The sequence below is a fragment of the Lutra lutra genome, chromosome 12, assembly GCF_902655055.1.
Source record: "Lutra lutra chromosome 12, mLutLut1.2, whole genome shotgun sequence".
In the NCBI taxonomy this organism is placed as follows: domain Eukaryota; kingdom Metazoa; phylum Chordata; class Mammalia; order Carnivora; family Mustelidae; genus Lutra; species Lutra lutra.
This window is the reverse complement of record NC_062289.1, coordinates 96,016,829-96,040,417: the sequence shown is the minus strand read 5'-3', so window position 1 is coordinate 96,040,417 and position 23,589 is coordinate 96,016,829. Positions and strand designations below refer to the sequence as shown.

Below are 23,589 nucleotides of genomic sequence, written 5' to 3'. Positions count from 1 at the left end.
GGGGATGAGTCCAGAGCCAGAGTGTGGGCTCAGGGAGCCTGGACCTGGAGCTCAGGCCCACTAGGCTTCCAACCAACCCCAGCAGAAGTGAGCTGCCTGACCCGTGGAGGCATTCAAATGGCTGGAGTAAAAAGCCAGACTGCAGGTAGGGGCTCACCTTCACCACCCAATAAAAAAACACACCGGAGCACCTCCTAGGTGCCGGGCTGCATGCCACGTGCTGGTAAAGAGGTGAAGAAAGGGAGCTCACATTTATTTAGCCCCAGACAGCAGACTCTCGATCTACCCCTGTGCCACTCCTGCACCTCGCCTGCGGGACTGGGAAGCGACCTAAGGGCACGGGTCCCGGGCCCGCGTCCCAGTGAACTGTCTGCTGAATGAATGAGCCAATGCACCGAGGACGGCCTCGCCCGTTACCAGAGGGGAGGCAGCCCCCGGGTGGCGGGATCAAGAGCCCCGGAGGGAACTCAGGGTCCCAAGCGAAGCCCACCCCGGGAAGCGCCAGGGCCCTCGGGCCCGATGATCGTGACGCCCCGCTTCCCAGGAGGGGGGCCCGAGCCAGCCCCCGCCCCCGCAGACGCGGCGATCGGCGGGGCGGGGGCAGCCGGGGGCGGCGCGCGGCGCTGGAACCTGAGCCGGGGGAGGAGAGTCGCGCCGGGCGGGCGGGCGCCGGGCGGCCGGGATTCAGGAAGCGCCGCGCGGTCCTGGAGGTGAGCGGGGCTTGGGCCCTCGGGGCTAGGGATCCCGGGAGGGCATGCTCAGCCGAGGTCCTCTCGCTCCCCTGGGGACGTCTCCGAGGTTCCAAAGTCCGGGCCCGGGGCTCAAGAGCGAGGCGCGGGGTCCCGCCAGCTGCTGCCACCCCGCCCGGTGCCCTTGGGCCGGCCAACCCCCCACCCCACTCTGGGCTTTAGTTTTATCACTTGTGAAATGGGCGCCGTCGTGAGCCTTGGGGTCTCGAGTCTGCAGGAGAGAGGTCCCGGAGTCCTCGAGATCCAAGCCCAGGAACCCAAAGTTAGGAGGCCCTGCAGCCCACCTTGGGAGCACCCCCATTTTGGGGGCGGGTGGAAGGTGGGGGTCTGAGGTTTGCCCTCTACCGGGAAGCAAGCAGGAGGGAATTGAAAGTCTGGAACTTCCAAAGCCCACTTCTTAGTTAGCCTTCGTTAGGCCCAGAGATGGCTCTTCCTCCAAGAGGCAGGACAATCTTTAACCTCCACCTCTGCCTCTAGACTCCAGCGAGGTCCAGGAGGGCAGAAAGAGACCGCCCACACCCCCACTTGCCTGGAGATACCAACCACATGCCCTGGAGCTCCCTACCACCCCCACCTGGCCCAGCCCCAGCCTGGACCTCCATCGGACTTCCCGGTTTGCAGATGGGAAAGCTGAGGCTTAGGTGGGGGTTGTAACCGAGTGGAATTTAAACCCAGGGCTGTCAGGCTCCAGAGTCCTCCCTGCCTGGTGCCCAGGGGTGCCCTGTGAGTTATAGGGGAGGGGTTGTGCCTTTGGGGGCTCTGCTGGGGCTGGGGACGTGTGATGTCGTGTGTGACTTCGTTCTGGGGACGCTAAGAACCACTGGAGGACTTAAGCTTTGCCACTTTATCTGGGGGCCAAGAACGGGGGGGTGACTCCTTGACTACCAGGGAGGAAGGTGAAAAGGAGGTCTCTTTAGAGAAGTCAAGGAGAAGGGTCAGGTCCGGGTCACCTGTGGGGTTAGAATCGGGGCCTGTGTGGCCCCTGTTCCTCCCACCCCTGCTGCTGAGTGACTTTGGATGAGTCCCTGAAATGGGGATGGACTGAGGGCCACCCCAGGGATATGGTGAGGACAGATGGCCCAACTCAGCACCAGCCTGGGCTTCTTAATGCTAATTGGTCATTCCCTCATTTCCCTAGTTCATTCTGTTTGAATAACAGCGGGGAACCCCTCTTTCCAACCTTTGTGGGTAAATTGGAGGGGGAGGGGCTCCCAAAACAAATGGCAGATGGCTCTCCTAGACCGGTCAGGGTCAGGGGTGTAAGATGGAGGTGGGGTCCTTTGGCATGGAGTGTTCCCAGGTGTAGGGAATGGCACCTGAGGACAAGGGCGTGAGGGTGAGAGCTTCTGAAAGGTGCCTGGGGCTCCCTTGGAGAAATCTGGAGCCTTACTGCTGGGGAGGGGGTCACGGGGTGCCTCTGCTGCCTCACCTGGTGGGAGCTGGGCCTCGGCTGCTTTCACCTGTGGACACCTGTCAAGGTAAGCAGGTGTGGTAAATGCTTTGCAAATGTGTGCTGTTGAATGAATGGGAGCCAGGAGAGAAGGCTGTGGGGTGAGATAGCAGTCCGGGAAGGGATCAGGGAGGGCTTGATCCAGGTGGGGGTTGAGCCACACATCCAAGAGTAAATGCAGACTGGGGGAAAGGCATTCAGATAAAGGGAAGGGTACTAGTAAAGGAAGGGCAGTACCTGTTGCCAGGTAGGTAAAACTAGACTTTGTAGAGCCAAGACATGGTTCTTTCGGCCTGGAATGTGTGATGTGGACGGGAAGGGCAAGGAATAGGGCAGGCAGGGGCTAGATCAGGCCCAGAAGCCCTGAAGACCAGGCTGGGAGGGACATGCTGGGTATGTGGTCTGGAAGGGTCCCTCTTGCTGAGAGTAGTGGGGGCCAGGCAAGGAGGCAGGTCCCCAGGCTGGGGAAGTCATTCAGGCAGGAGACGTGAGGCCCAGGTTGGTGACTGGAGAGGCGTAGCCGGCAGGAGACCTAGGAGGGAGAGACCCGCTTGAGAGCTGGTCTCATGGGGCCTGGCACAGGGCAGGTGCGCTGTAATGTCTACTGCCCAGTAGAGGGACTGGACACGTTGTTTGTGAGAGGGCCCGAGTTCTTTGAGCTTCATCATCTGTTCTTTGGATGGAGGGGGAGTTTATGTGAGTGGCCATCTTGACCCCTCACAGGCCCCTGACCTGCTGTCTGCCTCAGTTTCCCCCCTGGGAAAGACACCCCAGGCAGCTCCCCAAATCCCTGGCTCCACTTCTTGTCACACACCAGATCTGGGGAGCCAAGAGAACACTGCATGCCAGCAGGCCTTCTGGAATGCTTACCCATTTAGAGCGGAATTCACCTGTTAAAGATTAATTCCGATCTCTCGAGATACTTATGGCCCTGGGCCCCGCAGCTGGCGCTTGGAGCACCGGGTACAATGTTCTGCCTCGCTTTAGCCAAGCCTGGGCTGCATTTGTGGTCCTTATGATGGTCGTGAGCATTTAGTGAGCACTTCCTGTATGCCAGGCCCTGGCCCAAACACTCTTAGTACATTTGGAGAAAAAACTATGATTGTACCTATTTTTGCGAGGGAGGAACTGAGGTCTGGGTAGTGAAGTTGCTTGCTGCGGGGTCTTTTACTTGGGGAGGGGCAGAGCTGGGATCTGCACTCTGTTCACCTGATTCCAAAATCCACACCCTTAACTTCCAAGGTGACCTGTCCCCATTTGTCCTGACCCGGGGTCATGGGGGAAGAGACTGCAGTGTAGAGAGAGAGAGAGAGAAGAACCCTGGTGGCTCAGGCAGGCCCCGCCTTAAGTCCTACGTCAGCTGCTTCTTCCCCAGGGAAGCTCAGGCAAGTCACCAGGCCTCTCTGAGCCTCAGTTTCCTTGTCTGTCAAATGACGCTTTCGGTTCCCGCTTTGCCAAGTCAGAGGCACACAGGTGGGGCTCCGAAGCACTATCCTCTTCCTCATTCTGTTTCCCTGGGCTTTTCCTGGACATGCTTTCCTCCAGCTCATCCCAGTGGCAGCCTCTGAGAGCCCCTCTGTGCCAGGCAGGCAGGCGGAAGGGAGCAGGGGCAAAGCTAGACTTGCATTTGGACAAAGGACGATGCCTTTTCAGCCGTGAGATATTTACAGGCCTTGACTGAGTGCCAGGAGCAGTCAACGTTTCATACTTAGCTAATCGTTTAGTGGATAGACAGTGTCTGTCACATGATGCTCATCTCGGTGATGTCACAGCCTGGCCCCCACTGCTGGTGGGCAGAGGCAGGAAGGCTGGATCTCATTTTATGGCTGGGGAAACTGAGTCTCCGAGGGCGAAGCAATTTACTCAGGGCTCCAGGCAGACCTGGATCTGGAAGCCAGATCTGAGTGACTCTGTTCCCTTTGGGTCCCTGAAGAGCTCCTACCTTGGAGTCTGACCCACCTTGGTCCAGTTCTGCTGCTTGCTGCTGTGTGACCTTGGAAGGTAGCTTAACCTCTCTCTTCCTGGGGTTGCAGCCTAGGGTTTGCTGGAGGTCTGAGCTGTCTGCTAGAGGGTAACTGCGTAATTCCGGCAGCTATTCCTGCCCCAGCCTGGATTCCCTTTGCCTGGGTTTCCCTTGGGTCCTGACACTCTGGCTGAACAAGAATGAGGAAGAGAGGCCAGCCCCCTACTTTCACTATGATTCCAACTTCCTTCCTGCTGCAGAGCCCCTTCCTGGTCATTTGCTTCCCCTTTCTGTCCCGAGCCCCTGGCCACAGCTGGCTGTGTGACCCCAAGTAGGTCACTCCGCCTCTCTGAGCAGGTTTCTTCATTGGCGAGGGGGGGCCAGACACCACAGCAGGAAGCCATAGGAAGCTCTCCATAAATGCTCTTGGGTCTGCTCCTGATGAGATCAGAGGATAAGAAAGGCGACAGAAGGAGGAGGGTATAACTGGAGGGGCAGACAGGCAAGCCATTGACCAAATGGGCATACTCTTATTTTTCTTTGGGTGGTGAGTAACTGCCACCCGCCCTGCCTGCCACCCTCCCTGACTCCCCCCTGCACAAAGGGCTCTTCAGTCTCCCGGGTGCCTGTTTTTCCCTGCGGGTGGAGTGGCCTGGGTTCCACCCAGATGACCGGGAGGCCTGACCACCTCTGGGACAGCTCCTCATGTGTGTGTATGATGGGGGAGCAGACTTCCACCGCATGCCCCGAGTGGGCCCCACAGGTTCAGGGGAGACCCCACTGGGCAAGGGGCCAGTTGACTTTAGTCCAGGGGGACCCACTGGACTCTCCTGTCTCCCCTTGCAAAGATAAGGAGCTCGGGAATACCAGTAGACAGAGTGAATGAAGGAAGGAATGATTGAACAGACATATCTTAATAAGGCAGGGGCATCAGCAGAAAGCCCCTACTTGGCTTGGAGACCAAGTGGGCTTGGGCGAGTGTCCGGGTCTCCTTGAGCCTTAATTTCTTCTTCTGCAAAATGGGTTCATGCTCACTGTTGCCCTACTGGCGGGATGTGGGTCTCACAGGTTAGAGAGCACACAGTAGCTGCACAATAAATGAGCTATTGAAGGTTGGGAGAGAGGAAGGAAGTTAGCCAGCGAGCTGGTTCATTGGGCAAAAAGGTTCATTTGTGTTTGTGAGTTCATTCATTCATTCGGCAAGTCTGTCTTGAGCAGCTACTAAGTGCCAGGCTGTGTTCTAGGCCCTGGGCACTCAGCGGGGACAGGAACAGAAGAGCTTCCATCGTGCCCCACACAGTCCTCAGGGCTGCACTGTATGAGGCTCTGATGCCCACAATGACCAAGTGACCCAGGGGTGGGTGCTGTGCTTAGCTCCCTATTAGAGAAGAGGAAACGGAGGCTCAGAGAGGTGATGTGACCTGTTGGGGATCCCACAGCTACAAAGCAGCAGAGCCGAGATTCAAACTCCAAGTGTGTCTGTCTGTAACGCCCCAGCTCCTTTCCACTGCCCCAGCTGCCTGCCGAGCTCCAGGAGCGGTGGCGTTTAGAAGAGGGTGGCCCTGGAGAGAGGGCTTCGGAGACCCCGAAGTGGTGAACTGACACAGGTTTCTAAGCAGATGGTTGGAACCCTAGCCACATTCCCTTCTCGTTGCATTGTGACCTCGGCTGGGTCCCTCATCTCTCCAAGCCTCAGTTGGCGCCCGCGTGACATGAGGACGATGACAATGCCTATCTCAGATGAGGGGCGAATGCAAAGGTGCTCAGTGCGGGAGAGGTGTTGGGTGGCTAGCCGCCCGCCTCTGTTCCCCCAGGACTTAGTTTATCCATCTGAGAGTGGAGACGATAATATCTGACTTCTGGATTCATTACTTGGTTTAGGACAGGGAGAAGGGGATGTGTGGAATGTTCCGATGAGGGCAGACCCTGCTAATGGTGGGATTTCAGGCATGATCCTCAGCCATAATTTTAAGCAGTTACCCAGAGACGCAGCCTGCTGTTGGCATAGGAGGGGTAGGCTGGGGCAGAGAGAGGATCTCAAACCGTTTTTTCTGCTGCTTTGGCTTCCTTCCTGGGCTCCTGATGGACCCATTCGCTCCCTAGGGATCTGCTCACTCCTCTGACTTGGTTAGCCTTGGGCCGGTTGCACGTGGGAATAAAGTGAGGGATCCCCGTGTGGGTGGGTGGGGTCCTGTCCCCTCTGGGACTCAGCCTCCCAGCTGGGAAATGGGGCCATGCCCGTCCTGACAGCCTCCCCGAGATGGCGAGAGAGGGACATGTGGGGTGAGAAAACTCTTTTGGAAGGTAAGGTCTCCAAGCATCATTACCGGCCCTGGCCTTGGAGCCAGGAAGTCTGGGTGCAAGAGCCCAGTCCACCATGCCCTCTCTGGGCCTCATCTCTCCCGCTGTGAACAGAGGGCATGTTCACAATCCCCCACAAAACACATACTACTTGTTGAGCACTTATTAGGCACCAGGAACGGTCCCAAACTTTTGAATAATCTCATTCAATCCCTGTACCAGCCCTTTGGGGGCAGGAGCTGTCCTTTTATTCTTTAATTTAAAGCTTGACTGTATGGTACAACAAGAAATTCTAAAGCAAATATGAGTAGAGGTGTATATTCCCCCCATTTTATAGATGAGTAAACTGAGGCCTAGAGAGAAGATACTTGCTCAAGGCCACCCAGCCTGAGAGTGGCAGGTGGAAAATAGAACATGGGTCAAGCCGTTCCTGAGGCTAGGAAATCCCCTCTGGGAGTTTCTGGGGCTTGACTGTCCTCTGGGAGAGAGGCCGGGCCAGAGAGAAGGGAGTCCTGAGTTCTCGAAGGCTCCCACCTCCTGGGCTGAACATTGGGTGGAATCCTGTAGTGTGCTCTGATGGGAGGGGGTGAGGACATGGAAGGAGGCAGAGCCTCCTGGGACAGGGAGGGCCTCTGCTTTGGGTTAGACCCCGTGCTGGACCCTTTATAGTACTCAGGACATTCCCATGTTGTGTCGAGGAAACTGAGGCTCAGGGCAAGGAAGCCACTTGCCCAAGGTCACCGAGCCAGGCAGGGATATCAAGATGTAATTCACGTACCATACCATTCACCCTTTCAAAGTGTACAATTCAGTAGGTTTTGTTTGTTTGTTTGTTTTTTCAGGTTTTGTTTGTTTGTTTTGTTTTTTACTGTGTTCAGAGTTGGACAGACATTCCCATTCTCTGTTCCAGTGCATTTTCATACCCCCAAAAAGGAACTCCAGACCCATAGCAGTCACCATCCCCATGCTCCCTCCCAGCCCTTGGAACTACAAATCAGTTGTCTGTTTCCATGCATTTGCCCATTCTGGACATTTCTTGTAAATGGAATCCCACAGCGTGTGGCCTTCTGGGTTGCACGGTACATGCTCTTGAAAGCACCAAGCCGCACTACCTCCTGGGGGCTCCTTCCCAGGTCGTGGGGCCCTCGGAAGTGAATGGCCACCCAAGAAAGCTCACAGTGGTGTCTGCACACATGGTCGGAGCCCCTCCAGCCAAGGACCTGCCTGATGTCCCGATGAGCACCTGCAGTGGCCACACCAGCCTTGCCCTCTGTGGGGCCTGGTGACTCACCCTGGGTGAGTGCCCCGCCTGGGTGGTGTGAGCTTGAGGGGGGCACTCTCCTGGGTGTGAGGGGGACGACAGGACACTGGGGCTCTGTCTGCCCTGGACAGGCAGCCACTGTGCAGCAAACAGGAAGCGGGCTGGGCCGAGACCTGCTAGGTAAACACAGGCTGGCTGGGGAAGGTGCCTGGCATGGCGGGATGCCCCCCGCCGCTGCTGCCCGCAGGGAGCCAGGGAGCCTCAAGCAGCCTGGCAGGCAGCGGGTGTCGCTGAGCTCCCAGCCCGCTGCTCCCAGCCGTGGCCGCTCCGAGGTGGCTGTGGTCCCAGGCTCTGGCCCTGGCCACTCCGCCCTCCCAGGCAGGCATACCTTCCTTGGTCCTCTGTCTCTTTGTTCCTCTGCCCTCTGACAAGAATTAATAAAAATAATAATCGTATAATAGTAATAATAATAATAATAATACAGTGGTACCAACGATGTTAACAACAGCCAGTCTTTACGGAGCGTGCATTCTCCCCCAGGTCCTGCGCTGAGTATTTTATACATTTATCTCATTTAAGCCCACAGCAGTTCCCGGAGTAGGTGCTCTGACCATCGCCTCATAGGGGTGGGGAAACCAAGGCAAAGGAAGGCCAGGGGACTTGCCCAGGGCCACAGAGCTGGTGAGCCGGCCATCTGCCTTGGGGGCCTGTGGTCCCCAGCAGCCATCCAGCACCCCTTCCTCCAACTCCTGCTTCCACCCTTCCCTTCTGGAGTCCCCAGTCCTTGTCAGGTGTCCATTGGAGGCACAGATCCTGGGGACCACATAGGTGTGACTCCTGGTCCTCCCCCTCGGGAGCTGGCCAACACTGTTGGAGTAACCCTGCCTCTCTGAACCTCAGTTTCCTTACTGGGAAGGTGGGGGGGCAGTTGGACAGAGCTGGTGTTGTCTCTGCTGGATCCCCGTTTTCCTAACCCCTTCCTCACCCACACCGCCCCTCCAAGACTGACCGGGAATGACAGGTGCTTGCAGTCTTGTTTATTCCAGGGGACCTCAGGAAGCAGGGGCCCCACAGGTTGGGCACAGAGCCCCAAAATGGAGGGAGGAGGAAGTGCCCTGGGTCCATGTGGGAGCCCCACATCTCCCCCAAGGTCTACCTGCTTCCCACCCACCTACTCATCCCACACCCACTCACCCACCTGCTTCCCACCCACCTACGGATCCCACACCCACTCACCTGTCTTTTCTTCCTCTGCCTTCTTTGTCCCAGTGCCTCGGCCCAGACTGTTCCCTAGTGCCCCCTGCACTTTCTCATTGGACCCTGCTGCCCCCATTCCAGCTGTCAGGCCCCAGTCCTGACCCCCCCTCCTTGCAGCCCATCCATGTCCCTGTCTGTGTTCCCATTGGAGGAGTAACGCTGCTTCCCCATGCCTGTACCCTCTGGGGACTTCAGAGGGCTCCTGCCTTATAGTTCAAGGAGACAAATATTTACAGGCGCCCCATTCTGCCCCCAGCATGGTGCTGGGAGCTGGGGAGACAACAGATACACAATAGTCCCTCCCCCATGGAGCTGACACTCCAGAGAAGAGAGAAGGTGACTAAAGGAGTAATACAAGTCAATGTACAAGTTTAATCACACAGGAGCTATAAAGGGAGGCACGTATTGAGTGCTCTATGAATGAACAAGGGAGCTGGTTGAGACTGGAGGTCAGAGAGGCTTTTCACAGGAGATGTCTGTGAAGAGGAGACCCGAGCAAGGGGCCCCAGCCAGGGGGAGGAAGTGGGGACAGCCCTGGCAAAGATCTGGAGGGGGAAAAGCCATGTTCTCCCCCCCAGACTCTTTAGTGAGGTTCCATTCTTTTATGCTTCCCTGAGTGCTTTGCAAACAGTTGGCACTCAACAGATGCCCATCGGGGTGAATTGATCCCAGGAGGGAGAGATCAGAGAAGAACTAGTTCCCTGGAATTCTTCCCCCTGGGGTAGAGCAGCTTTGCATGCCCAAACTTGCCACCAGATTTAAGCAGCTTTCCTAGGTCATGGAATCAGGAGGATGGGATTTGACAAATACATGCCAGAGTTTCCATGAGATCAGGCAAAGCTACAGGCGATGGTGAGGATGGGCCCCTTCTTCCACCCACTGCATGAGGAGGGGGCAGGTGAAAGGCTCAGGAGAACTCAACCCCCTATTGGACCTGAGATTCTCAGAGAGAAGGGACCTGCCTTTCACTTAGGCTTGTGGTTCGCTGTTTACTGAGGGCTTCTTCTGTGCCAGGGGCTTAACTCGACTTTTACAGTTCACACAACGACCCGGTTAAGATCTCCATGGACAGGGGAGGAAGGCAAGGCACAGAGAGGCTAAGTCACTTGCTCAAGGTCATGCAGCTCAAGAGCGGTGGGTGGGAGAGCTGACCCCCTGATCTGTCTGATCAAAATGCACACTCTTTCCACTCCCCACTAGTTCCTTCCCGGGGGACCTTTCCCGGGAGAGAGTGGGTTTGGTTGCCCCAACTGAGTCCCCAGGTCTGTCAGAGCATAATGTGTGGCTTTTGGCTGTTTTCCTGGAAAGCCTGGAGCCTCTGTCGGGGCAGAGAGGGAGGCTTGGGGACCCTGGGTCAGTACTGTGTCTCCTCACCCTGCTCGGGACCTCTGCAGGCCTTAACCCAATCACTCCTGAGCCCCTCTGGTCTATACTGCTCTGAACACCACTGGACATGACTGCTCCTTGCTTTGTCCGGCCGTTTAATCTGTCCCCCACCGGAAGATCAGCCCCAGATGGGCCAGGTTTTTCTCCGTGTCCTCTGTACCTGGCACGCCGTATGTTCCAGAAATCATTTGGCGAGTAAATGAATAGAGGAGTGGTTTCTAATCCTTTTCCTTGGGCCCTGAGATTCCGATCCCCCTCCATTCGTCTTGTCCGGCCACCCTCTGCATGGACCACAATCTGGTTTTTATGTTTGGAAGCGAAGCTCAATGCTTAAAACAACACGTGAAATTGACTGGTTTCAGTGACGCTCAGCAAGTGGGGAGGTTCCCACTCAGGCATACCCATCCTCCACTGGGCCTCTGGTGGCCCTGGTGCCAGCTGGGAGCTGCCTGCTGTGCAGGCCTTCTGGGTGGGGCAGCTCCCAGGGGCTCACCATGGGCACATGCACACGTGTGTGCACATCGCGCGGGGAAAGACACAGAGAAGCAGACATGACGTTCCCGCCCTGATGAGGCCCACGGGGACTCTCTGCCTTTCTTCCCTGCCCGCACCCCCTTCCGTCCTAAGCCTGGCATGGGTTTGGAACGTGTAATAGCAGCCTACAGGGCAAATTAGAACAGGGAGGGAACTCTTTTCCTGACCGCAAAGGACAGGGTAGTGTTTGGGTGTAGAATGGTGAGAGAGCAGCAGAGCGGGCTGTGCATGCGTGTGTGTGTGTGTGTGTATGCACACGTGTGCATGTGCACGTGCATGTGATCCCTGGTGTGTACACCGGCGTGGGCTGTGGGGAAGGAGCCCAGGCTTAGGATCGAGAAGCCTTCTTCATGGCCATTTGCTCCTGGGTGGCCTCTGGGGGCCTCAGTGCCCTTAGCTGTGAAATGGGAGCCGGGGCCCAGCTTTGTTGGCCAGGCTTTCGGGGGCCGGCACGGGGGGAGGGGTAGCCGGCTACAGTTCTGCATGTGCCTGTGTGTGGGGAGGGGGGTGAGGAGGGCAGGTTAACATGCCGTATATCACACACAATGGTGATGATTGCAATGGAAGCATTCGCCAGTGCTTCGTTAGGAGCCCGAGAGGCCTGTGATCGGCCTTATGTCACGGCAGCCCTGAGGGACGGAGGCTGTCGCCACCACCCTCATTTGACAGGTAGGGAAACTGAGGCTCAGAGAGACTGGCATGGGCTGGCGGGGGTAATCGTTAGCTCCCAGCGTTTGTGCAGCTTGAACAAGATACCATCAGTGGTTGACATGATGCCTGGTGGCCACGCAGGACCCAGTCAACCCAGGGCTTGGGGTAGCCCAAGCTTGGCAGCCAAATGCTCGGATTTGGATCTGGGCTCTGCCACTAGCCTGCTGTGTGGCCCTGGGCAAGTCACTCAGTCTCACTGACCCTCAGCATCCTCATCTGTAAAATGGGAATGAGAGCCATACTTCCCTCCAGGGCAAGGTTCCCCGACCTCAGCACTGCTGATGTCTTGGGCTAGATCGGTCCGGGCAGCGGGGTTTCCCCTGTGCGTTGTCATAATTATGATTTTATCATAATTAAACCCTAATAATGATCCCATGTGCCTTGCCTAAGGCTACGAGCAAGGAGCGAGTGGCCGAGAGGAGATTTGAACCTGGGTTTGGCTGAATTTAGACCCCTCATCATGGAGCCCTCCAAAACCGTGGATACCGGCCAGGTTGGGGTTCCTTAGGAGATGGGGTGCAGGCATGATGGGGGGTTGGGAGCGCTCTGAAGCAGGAGATTTCCCCACTGGCTCCAGTGGGGAAAGGGGTATGGTAATTGGGAGGGTGTTGACAGCAGAGGAACGTGCCTCAGTGCCTTCCCTCCCCTCCCGGGAGGTCCCCAGAGAGGTGGGCAGAGCTATTGCCCCTAGAAGTACAACCTACCCCCTGCCATGCCTGCACCCCAGTGGATTCCTGTCCCTGCCTAACATGCTCCTCATTCTTATGGAACAAAGCCATCTGATACCTCCCAAGATCTCTAGGAGGATGTGGGGTCACCCCAGTTTTACAAGGAGAGAAACGGAGACCCAGACACAGAAAGTGATTTGTCCATGATCACACAGTTGCTGGAGTCCAGGGCCGAGAGAGGAACCCTGTGTGTCTGATTTCAGCACCTGTGCTCCTAACCCTTCCTTCCTTCCTCCTTTGATTAGACTCATCGAAAGCCCTTGATTTATTCCCAGGGTTGGCCCGGAAAATGCCTGACCTCACTGAATTCTTCCCACAAAGCTATGAAAAGCTGCTGCCTTTACTCCCATTTTATTTTATCTTATTTTATTTAAAGATTTTATTTATTTGTTTTTAGAGAGAGACAGAGAGTGAGGGGAGGGGCAGAAGGGGAAGGGAGAGGGACAAGCAGACTGCCCTCTGAGCACAGAGCCCAACACGAGGCTTGATCTCATAACCCTGAGATCACATCCTGAGCCAAAACCAAGAGTCGGCCGCTTCACCAACCGAGCCACTCAGGCGCCCCTGCACCCATTTTAAAGGGGAGGAAACTGAGGTTCAGGGAGCTGAAGTGACTTTCCCAAGGTCACACTGCTTGTCAATAGCAGCTGAGCCTAGAACCTAGGCCTGAGTAACTCCAGAGTCCAGGCTCTCCCTCCCCACTGGTGCCCAGAAAAGGGCCAGTCCCCAGCAGGAGAGGGGACCCTCTGTAAGTTCCTCTGAACCCACCAAGAGAGACCTCTGGCAGTACCCCTGCTTCTCTGGCCTTTGCCTCCCCTCAAGCAGTCACAAAACAAACAAGGCGGGAAGCAGTGTTTATTTGCTTCCCTGCTCATGTGTCAGGCAGGGAGAGGAAGACATAGAAAAGAGAGCTTTTCAGACATCTCCCTGCAGCCAGGGTGGGATGGCGCCAGTTCCAGGAAACTCGCCCTCAGTGCCCAGCACCGCCTGCCCAGCAGTGCGCTGCAGAGGGCAGCGGCCTGCCAGCCAGCCCACGGGGCCTTACTCCTCCCCATCCTTGCTCCTGGTTCACCATTGGGCCCAGAGCTAGGGAGACCTGGGTGCAAGTCCAACTCTTCTCCCTAGAAGCTGGGTGACAGCCCCTCTTAAAGCTCCAGTTTCTCCATTTGAGAAATGGGAACACATCATACCTCTGTCCACGTGGCACCCTTCTAGGTGTTAGGGACGCAGGGGTGAACAAGACAGAAGCATTCCCTGCCTCCTGGTGCTCATGGCCCAGGAATGAACTAGTCCCATGGACAGATGGTCAGGGAGGGCTTCCCAGAGGAAGGGACAATTGAGCTGGGATCACAGGTGGGTAGGAGTTAGCCAGACCAACAGGGGAGGGAAGGGAAGGGCATTTGGCCCAGCGGAGCCAGGGTTTTGCACTGTAGTAAGTCAGCTATAGTTTAGGGAACTCAGTTTCCTGTTCTGCAAAAGGGGAGTCATAAGGATGGGCGCTAGGAGAGACAGAGGAGCCCTGGCTTACGCAGTGGGTTCACACTTGTGTTTTCTGAGCACCTGCTGGGCCCAGAGCATGCATTTAATGGTTATGTTCTAGTTAGTGCCTGACCACGGGAATGCATGCTCTCTGCGTGGACGCCCCCATTTTACAGGTGAGAAAACTGAGGCCGTGAAATCAACTTGCCCAATGCCACGCAGTTGCTGAATGTGGTGCCTGGATTTTTTACCTGCTCTGTGGGGCTCTGAATCCTGCCAGGTTGGGCAGGAGTAAAGCCCCAGGCCCCAGGCTTGGGGTCCCAGGGGTGACTCTGAGGCCCTTCTTCCTCCCGCTAATGCCCAGGGTAGTTGGACCTGAGGCACATTTGCATTTCTAGGTCCCTAAAAGAGGCTCCTGTTGCAGCCCTTGCCTGGGGCCGGCAGCCAACCACATCTGGGAGTGGTCACCCCGCACCCCTGTCATTACAACAGTGGCTTTGAAGCAGCTGGCAGCAGTGCTGTTTGCCCACATGGGAGGGGGCTTCCTGGAGCCCCCACCACTGGCCGGGCTCCGCCTGACTCTCCTCCTGTTGCCTTGCAGGCAGAGCAGCGCAGACGGGTCGTGGGTTGGCATGGCAGATCCCAGTGAAGGCCCCCACACCGGGCCTGGGGAGGTGGCCGAGAGCCCCGTGGATGAGAGCGGCACCCCTGGCAGTGAGGCCTTCCCCCTGTCTTCTCTGGCCAACCTGTTTGAGGGCGAGGATGGCTCCCCCTCCCCCTCCCCGGCTGACCCCGGCCGCCCCGCCGCCCCCGGGGATGCACGACCGAATTTACGCATGAAGTTTCAGGGTGCCTTCCGCAAGGGGGTGCCCAACCCCATCGACCTCCTGGAGTCCACCCTGTATGAGTCCTCGGTGGTGCCGGGACCCAAGAAGGCACCCATGGACTCGCTCTTTGACTATGGCACCTATCGTCACCACCCCAGTGACAACAAACGGTGGAGGAGGAAGGTCATCGAGTGAGTATCACGGGCTGCCTGGCCAAGGGTTTCCTCTGTGTCGAGTCCATCCACCCATCCATCCATCCGTTCTACCTGTTCACTCACCTGTCTACTTTTCCATATACTTGTCTGTTCAGCTATCATCCAACCGTCTACCCATTCATTTCTCCAGTTACCTGTCTTTCCACCTGCTCATCCACTCATCCAATCCATCCGTCCATACCCCTCTACCCTCGATCGCTCCAGCCACCCACCCACCGGAACCCGTAACAACCCCCCTCAGACCTCTTTGTGTATCTAGAGAACAGTCTTGAAGTCAGGAGATGGCCCGTTGCTGCCCAATCCCCACCGGTCCTCCTTGCCAGTCACAGACTCATTTATGCCCTTGGATGAAGCCCTTGCTCAGTAAGGAGCTGTCCCCTTTCTTTATTCACTGAGTCAGTGATTCATGTAGTGTGTGTTTCTCAAGCACCCACCCCTGCAGCCCATGTGCCAGGCAGTGCGGTTGGCCCTGTGGCTCTAGGGGTGAGCCACACCAGATCCTGCTCCAACTGAGATTAGACCCTGAGCAGCCTTCACTGGCACCTTCATTTTGGAGGGTGAGCCAGGTAATAAGCAAGTAAACAGACTCGTGAAAATACAGTTTGGGTTGGGAGAGGTGCTGAGGCAGAGAGAGGAACTGATACAGGACAGGTAGTCCAGGAGGGCTTCTTGGAGGAGTCAGTATTTTAACCCAATACTAAAGGATGAAAAGGAGGGCCATACGGGGTGAGGAAGGTATTCCAGTGGAGCGACATGCATGTACCAGGACCCGAGGCTGGAGGGCGTAGGTGTGCCCAAGGAATGAGGCCTTGTGGTCATCTACATGCTACCGGACAGTGTGTTTCACCTCTGCTCAGAGGACAGCAAAGCACCCCAGGGTCCCCATCCCTTTTAGGCCCTGTTGGAAGCTGGTGGGCTCCATGTCTCCCTTTCCTCATCCTCGGAACCCCTTCTTCAAGCCCTCACTGAACCCCTACCCCAGACAGTCAGGGCCAATAGCTCACAGGAGGGCTGTGCAGGGACTGGGGCTGAGGTCTTCAGAGACCCCGAATGCCACCCAATGAGGTGTGGGGGTGAGGGCGTTCTTTTCATTTCATTTTTTGGTTCCAAGCTCATAATTCAGGAGCAGATAAAATGGGGGCTGTCCAGGTGCTCTCCCAGTCTATGCCCCGATTTCAGGAGGGCATCTCTTCCCCTGCGCGGGGCCCTGCCCCTGGTGGGGAGTGTGCGGCCCGGTGCCCAGGAAGGAAGGAGAGCAACTGTCCACGTCCCCTGGCCTGCTACCGGTTCTCTCTGCCCCTATAGCCCCTCCTGACTCAGTCTCCCCCCACCGACCTGCCGCTGTCACTGTTCCCCCTCGGCTCCCCTCCTCTCTCCCCCACTGTCTCTGTTTCTGTCTTTCTCTGCTCTACCCTCTGTTCGATCGTTTGGACAGGTTCTTCCTGTGCCCCACATGTGCCAGTGCTGGGTGGGTGGGGACAAAACAGAGAGGATTCTTGCTCTTCCTGGGGCCCCTGGGCTAGTGCTGCTCCCAGCTTTTGTCTCTTAAAACCTAGCACGCAGTAGGTGTCCAAGTGGTGTTTGTTCAATGACCAGGGGAATATCTCTGGTCATCTACTTTGTCTCTCCGCTGGCCAGTCCCAGCCCCTGAGGGTTTGTACCCTTTCTCCACCTGCCTCTGTAGCTTGGCATTTCTCCCCAACCTCCTCCCTCCCCCACAGGCTCTGGGACACACAGTGGGTGCCAGATAATAGCCTCAGTGTCCGCTAACGTGTGCCGTGTCCTGCTGTGCAGGGGGCCTTGAACCCAGCACCTGTGTGCATGGCCTCATTTGTCTCAAATGTTTGTTGAGTGAATAAACCAGTGAGTGAATGGCGGAATCAATGAATGAGTTGCTTTATCTTTTAGTCCAGAGTTCCTCCTTTCTTTTCTTACTGGTTTCTCTTTTTTGGTCTCTGGCTTACTAAGTACTCAGTAACTGACTGATAGAAGAGTGGAAGGGTGGGTGGGTGGGGTGGAAGGGTGGATGAATGGATAGATGGACAGGTGGATGGATGGATGGATGGATGGATGGATGGATGGATGGATGGTAGATAGATGGGTGGATGGGTGAGTGGATGGATGTGTAGGTGGACAGATGGATGGATGGATAGTCGGGTGGATGGATGGACAGATGTATGGATGGGTGGGTGGGTGGGTAGGTGGACAGACAGATGGATGGGAGGATGGGTGGATGGGCCAGTGGTAGATGTGCGGCTGGTAGGTGGGTGGATGGATAGGTGAGTGGGTGGACAGATGCATAGGCAGGCTTATGTTTCTTTTTGTCTGTTTCTACCCAACACACAGTAGGTACTAGGCAGAGTTTGTTGGGATAAGATATTTCTTTGTTTTCCCAGCTGTCCCTCCCCTCTATTCTAGTCCCTTCTTAGGGCTCCAGCTCCCTCCACCTCCCCGCCACAACCCCTGGGCCCCTCAGGCCAGAGATGGTGGGGTGGGAGGGGGATGAGCCCTTCCATCACCCTGCCTTCCCCCACCTCCAGGAAGCAGCCGCAGAGTCCCAAAGCTCCTGCGCCACAACCACCCCCCATCCTTAAAGTCTTCAACCGACCAATCCTCTTTGACATCGTGTCCCGGGGCTCCACTTCTGACCTGGATGGGCTGCTTCCCTTCTTGCTGACCCACAAGAAGCGGCTGACTGACGAGGAGTTCCGGGGTGAGCCACCCAGGTGGGGGTCGTGGGTGGGCCAGCCAGGGCATGAGGGAGGCCTGGCATGGGGGCCCCCTTTCCTCTCAGCATCTTCTCCTGTTTTGCTGGCCTGCATTGGCATGAAGAGCACTGGAGAGGGAGTCTAGTTCTGTGTGTCCTTTGCCATATTACTTAACCCTTTTGGGCTTTTGCTACCATTATTCATTCATTCATTCTTTCAGCCTTAATTTATGGCAAGGTCAGTGTTGTAGGTAAGCAGACTTTACTCACACAGGTTCAAATCCCACCTCCATCACTTCGGGGATGTATGGCCTCCCTGAGCCCCAATTTCCCCATTTGTCAACTGAGGAATACTAATAGCCTAGTCCTGGCAGAGTATTCCAGCTTCTGCTCGCGGGCTCTGCCCTATCCCAACCAACTCTCGGGGCTCCCCTTCCTAGGCTGAAGCCCAGGTCACCACTGCCCGCAACTTCTCCCAGCCCAGAGAACTCACCCCTGAGCCTTGTCTGGGCTCCAACCTGCACCTCCAGGGATCAGCTCCCCCTGCCGCCCTGGCCTTCCCTGCAAATTGGCAAAGTTGCCCTCTGAGCCCTCAGACCTGACTCAGTCACCTGCTGTGTGCCGGGTGCCAGGTTTAGGAGCCATAATTAACTGGCCAAACGACCCCGCAAATCAACGTAAGATGTTGAGAACCGTGGCACCTGTTACAGAGGAGAGCCTGTCTCTAGAAGGCTGGCGGCTGTCTGCCACTGGGGACTAAAGAAACTTCCGGAGGTCAGAGGGGCCATTTTCTGAGACTTCAAGTATTTCAGCTAAATTCAGTGCCAGAGCAGGGGGTACCTAGCCAGTGGTGTATTTTTTGTGTGTACCTTTCCCAACCAGATCCTTTGAACACCAACGCGACTGTCAGAAGAGAATTCCTGGATTTATCAAAAATAGTCCTTCATGGCGTTAAGCTGGATGGTGGGGCTTCTTGGAGGCATGAGCTTAGAGCTGTGGCCTGTCAGGGTTCCTCCCTGTCCTTGGACGGTCTCAGTGACTATGTTTAAGCTCTTGGCCAAACGGCCCCTGCAGATGCCCCTAGAGCAGTCTGCACAAGGAGGGATAGGCTAGGGGGAGAGCAAACCCCTGTGTCTCCAGCGAGACCGTACTGCTCCAGGCTGGGCTCCCAAGGCTCCAGCTGCTCCCAGGTTTACGACCGAGTCAGGGGCTTGTCGCCTAGGCCAGGAGCCCCCAGGCGAGTGTATCTGTGTGCATGAGCAGAGGTGGGGGGTCCCCCAAAACTGCAGAGAACAGTGCATGTTATTGGGGGGTTAACCATGAAGCCTATGAGGCTAAGTAAGCTATAGAGCGGCTCGTTTGCTCTTGCCCCTTCCAAGGCCCTACAACTAATTTTGAATTCATAATTGCATATTTGATTTCATAAACAGTACCCCAAAATCATGCAAATCTGAGGCCCCCGAAAAACCTGGATCCACCCCTGCGTGTTGTTCTAGCCAGAGGCTCATGAGCTCATCTGATTCTCAGGGGAGTCTGACCACCACCCTTCCAAGTTTGACACCCTCCCATCTAGGATTCCTTTAGGGCCCCTCTCCCCTAGCAGCCGCTTTGCCACCTGGTGGCCGAGTCCCAGAACTGCGTGACACTCTCGGCATTTCATCCCAGGACCCAGGCTAGCAGCCCCCCACCCTGCTACAGTCCCGGTCTGGGAGGTGTGGGAGCCCAAATTCAAGGTCTCGTTCCATACCCCACACAAACCACTTTGGGCTATCTGTCGTTTGGAGTTACCTGTGGTGGCCAGCTCATGAGGTGCCGTGCCAGGCATAGGGCGAACAATGGTGAATGAGGCAGAACACAACCCTGTCCTCAAGTTGCTTGCAGTTTCCTGGGGCAGATCAACATTCATCAAGCAGTCAAGGAAATAAAAACAGTTATAAACTGTAATGTGTGCCAACAAGCAGCTGTCTTGGAAGCTTGATCTAGTCAGGAAAATCTGGGAGAGCTTCCTGGAAGAGGTGACACTTAAGCTGAATCAGAATGAGTTGCAGTTAACCAGTTAAAAAAAGGAGGAAGGACCAGGGAGGGGGTGCAGGACAGCATGTGCAAAGGCCCTGTGGCTCACTGCAATAGCATGTTCTTCCGTGACCACTCTAGCTGCTATGAGGATTGAAGGAAAGCCAGAGAGGCTAGTGGAAACCCGGCAGGTGTCTTGGGCCAAGGTGGTGGCAGTGGAGGTGGGGAGTGGTGGAGGGATTGAATAGGACATGCTGAAGGGGATGTGAGGGAGAAGAGAGGACAAGGACAAGGGTGACACAAAGGTTTATGGCTGGAGGGAGACCCCATCCTCTGAGGAGGGGACATAGGTGGGCTGGGAGTTGGCTTTGGGAGGGAGTGCAGAGAGTTGCAAGCTGCCTGAATTAGGAAATGGACTGACAACTCCTTGAGGCTACAACTGAGTGTGAGTGTGTCTGGAGAGACTCGCCAGGGCCGTTGACCAGCATTTGGGGCACCCCACCCCACACTTATGCAGATGAGGAACTGGAGTGTGCTTTTCCTTCAATTCAAGGTAGAGCTCCTGGTGACTCTGGGCTGGGCACCAGGGATGAAGCAGGAAGAGGCTTGTCTACAGGACCTCAGTCCTGGGGGCACCGGGTCTGCGAGTCTTTCTTGTTCTTCCCGCTGACTCCTGGCATCTAGGGAGAAATTCCTATGCCACCCCGTAACGGAGTCTTGACTGAGGACTTTTACCTACCCGGTGCTGGGCTCATCAACCAACATCTGGAAGCTCTTCGATGTCCTCTGTGGCCTGTTTAGCCAGAGGGAAAACTGAGGCAGAGAAAGAGTCACAAAGGAATGGGGAGTAAAGCCAGGAGTTGAACCCCAAGGTGCCTGGCCCCCCAGGTCTCAGCTCACACCTGCATCTCCCATTCTTGATCCCGTTTCTGCTTCGGCCGTTCCTGAGGCCCCAGCATTCTTAGGGGAGTTCTCTTCCCGTTGACGCTTGCTTGCTTGTTTACTTGCTTGCTTTCTTTTTAAGATGTATTTATTTATTAGAGAGTGGGAGGGGATGGGGGGAGGGGCAGAGGGTTGGGAGAGAATCTTAAGGAGACTTCCTGCTGAGCAAGGGCTCTACCTCAGGACCCTGACATCATGACCTGAGCCCAAACCAAGTGTCAGACACTCAACCGACTGAGCCACCCAGCCACCCCACATTAACTCATTCTTTTAAGATAGAAGTCAACTTGTATATCCATAAAAGTCAACCCAAGGGAAAGAAAATTACCAGTGTCAGTGGACGGTGTTAAGGACCTGTTTCTATCATGCAGACACTGGCTTCATGAGAGAGGTTTGACAACAAGCTCATAGCGGGACTTCAATGTCATCGGTGGCACGCCAAAGCCCTTTCCTGCCCCTCCTAAGATAATTTCATGTCCACTATGGCGGGCAGTCTGCACTTTGGGGACTGCTGTACCCCATCTGCCCCCTTCTAGTGGCATTGATGTAAATACTTCATGGGAAGAAGATCCTCTGTTCAAGTAGGTGGCAGATGCTTCCTGCTATGTCTGGCTTTAGAGCTTCACGGTTGTCATTGGCCTATCAAAGACTCTGACAAGTCCTGTAACAAGTAAATATTGGTTGGCTTTCTTTAACCCAGGATTCCCCACCATTTATTGGATTTTTAAAATTCCCTCCAAATTATGGTTCCATATATCCCAATCTCAACAGGCTGTGGCTTCCCACATTTTGCAGAACTGCCCCTCCAGGGTTATTGGACCCCTCTCAGCACCCATGGGGGCAGTAGGGAATGGGCTCAGAGGGGAGGTGTGACATGGCCCCAGTGCCCTGTCCCCTGCTGCCCAGTAGTTCCCTGGACTGAATGTCTCTCATCCCGTATGTGTGTCCCCCCAGAGCCATCCACGGGGAAGACCTGCCTGCCCAAGGCCCTGCTGAATCTGAGCAACGGCCGCAATGACACCATTCCTGTGCTCCTGGACATCGCTGAGCGGACAGGCAACATGCGAGAGTTCATCAACTCGCCGTTCCGGGACATCTACTACCGAGGTGGGGCCCTGCACTGGGGCAGGGGTGATGCAGGGTGGTGGAGGGGGGGTACTGTCCTTGCTCCTCTGACCCACGCCACCCCAGGAGCTTTCATCTACGCCCGGGGTGCCATCACATGTCCAGAAACTGATCACTGAATGACTCCCCTTCCGTCGGTTCTAATAGTCCGTGAACTTGGCTTTGGGACCTGAGGTGCCATGGCTCTGCGTGATTTAAGTCTCCACGATAGTAGTCCTATGGGCCAGCAGCACTAAGGGGCAAGGGGATCACCAGTCCCTGCTCCCCGGGGTCAAAGTTTTGAGATTCCATGAATCAGACTTGACTTTTCCAATTCCCAGATGTGGAGATTCAAAGCCTGTGAATTTTATAAATTCAGTCCAAAGTTCTGTGGGACCACAATGCCTTGGTCTCCTGGGGTAAAGCCCCCTGTGAGTCTTGACAAGTCCCCACACTTGGGATCCGACACGTGGGCTCTCCTCTGAGTCTATGTTCCGCTTGCCCAACACATGTTAGGCCTTCACACGACAGAGATCCCACATCCAGGCAGCGTCTAGAGGTCCGTTGCTGCCCTTGGGAGGAGCCGGCCGAGGCCTGGGGCTGCAGCCCACACTCCGCAGCCCCCCACCCCCGTCCTCAAGCCTGGTCCGGTCTTTGCCCCCAGCTGGTGACAGCCCTTCACCCCTCCCCCCCAGGTCAGACCGCCCTGCACATTGCCATCGAGCGGCGCTGCAAACACTATGTGGAGCTCCTGGTGGCCCAAGGCGCCGACGTCCATGCCCAGGCCCGGGGCCGCTTCTTCCAGCCCAAGGACGAGGGAGGCTACTTCTACTTTGGTGAGGAGAGGGCGGTGAGGGCTGGGGGACATGGGGTGTCCACAGCCCTGGCCCCTCCCCAGACAACCAGAACCCTCCTCTCATGTCGTGTTGGTCCCCAGGGTCTTACTATGAGGAGTAGAGCTTCACTGGCTCCTGGAGCCTCAGCTTCCCCATCTGTACTGTGGGGACCATGAGCCCCCCGGGGCTGTGATGGGTGGTCAGCCCTTGCACACAGCACCGCATCATGCTCGTCCTTTAGTCCCATCAAAGCTGGGACCAGGATCCCGACTACAGAGCCCACACCCCCATCACCACCACATCACCCCTGCTTAAGGCACATGCTATTAGAAGTTCAGGGCCAAAGTCCCTCCGCATCACAGAGCCACACCCCATCTCCAGCATGTCACCCACGGAAATGTGCACTTGCCTAACGCCTTGCTACTGACTGTCAGGACGGTGTCTAGTGTCCCCGGCTCTGTTCCCTGAGGATCCGTGGGCAGAGCTCCCCCACCCTGGGCCCCCCCTTCACTGACCTTCCCCACCTCCCCCCCGGCCTGTAGGTGAGCTGCCCCTGTCGCTGGCAGCCTGCACCAACCAGCCCCACATTGTCAACTACCTGACGGAGAACCCACACAAGAAGGCTGACATGCGGCGGCAGGACTCCCGCGGCAACACCGTGCTGCACGCGCTGGTCGCCATCGCGGACAACACCCGCGAGAACACCAAGTTCGTCACCAAGATGTATGACCTGTTGCTGCTCAAGTGTGCCCGCCTCTTCCCTGACAGCAACCTGGAGGCCGTGCTCAACAACGATGGGCTCTCACCCCTCATGATGGCAGCCAAGACGGGCAAGATTGGGGTGAGTGCAGGGGGTGGGAGGCACAGCCAGCCAGCACCCCCCACTCTTGTCCCTCTACACACACACACGCTGGAGGAGCAATAGCTAGTATTCGTTATTATTAATGTGCACCCACCTCCTATCATGCCAACCCCTTGTCCTCACACAAGAACCTGCTGTGGCTCCCTATTGTCCAGCCACACTACTCAGCTTCATCCCAGAGCCTCTGTCCTCAACCCATGCCACTGGATGATCAGGCCCCACTCCCGCCAGCCAGGACAAGCCACTGATAGAAATCGAAGTCCC

General features: G+C 56.3%; 1 protein-coding gene across 2 annotated transcripts in view; it reads left to right on the top strand.

Moving 5' to 3' along the window:
* The first annotated feature begins 629 nt into the window (after positions 1 to 629).
* TRPV4 (transient receptor potential cation channel subfamily V member 4) overlaps positions 630 to 23,589 on the top strand; it is a 36,176-nt gene continuing 13,216 nt past the window's right edge. The window contains exons 1-6 of one of the 2 annotated variants that reach the window (XM_047698134.1): positions 630 to 710; positions 14,421 to 14,837; positions 17,402 to 17,574; positions 21,478 to 21,630; positions 22,323 to 22,463; positions 23,006 to 23,304. In XM_047698134.1, the coding sequence (XP_047554090.1) occupies positions 14,452 to 14,837; positions 17,402 to 17,574; positions 21,478 to 21,630; positions 22,323 to 22,463; positions 23,006 to 23,304 (1,152 nt within the window). In that variant the 5' untranslated portion in view covers positions 630 to 710; positions 14,421 to 14,451. Of the gene's footprint in view, positions 711 to 4,114; positions 4,201 to 14,420; positions 14,838 to 17,401; positions 17,575 to 21,477; positions 21,631 to 22,322; positions 22,464 to 23,005; positions 23,305 to 23,589 lie in introns of those variants that run through there. The other variant, XM_047698133.1, reaches the window with a different exon arrangement.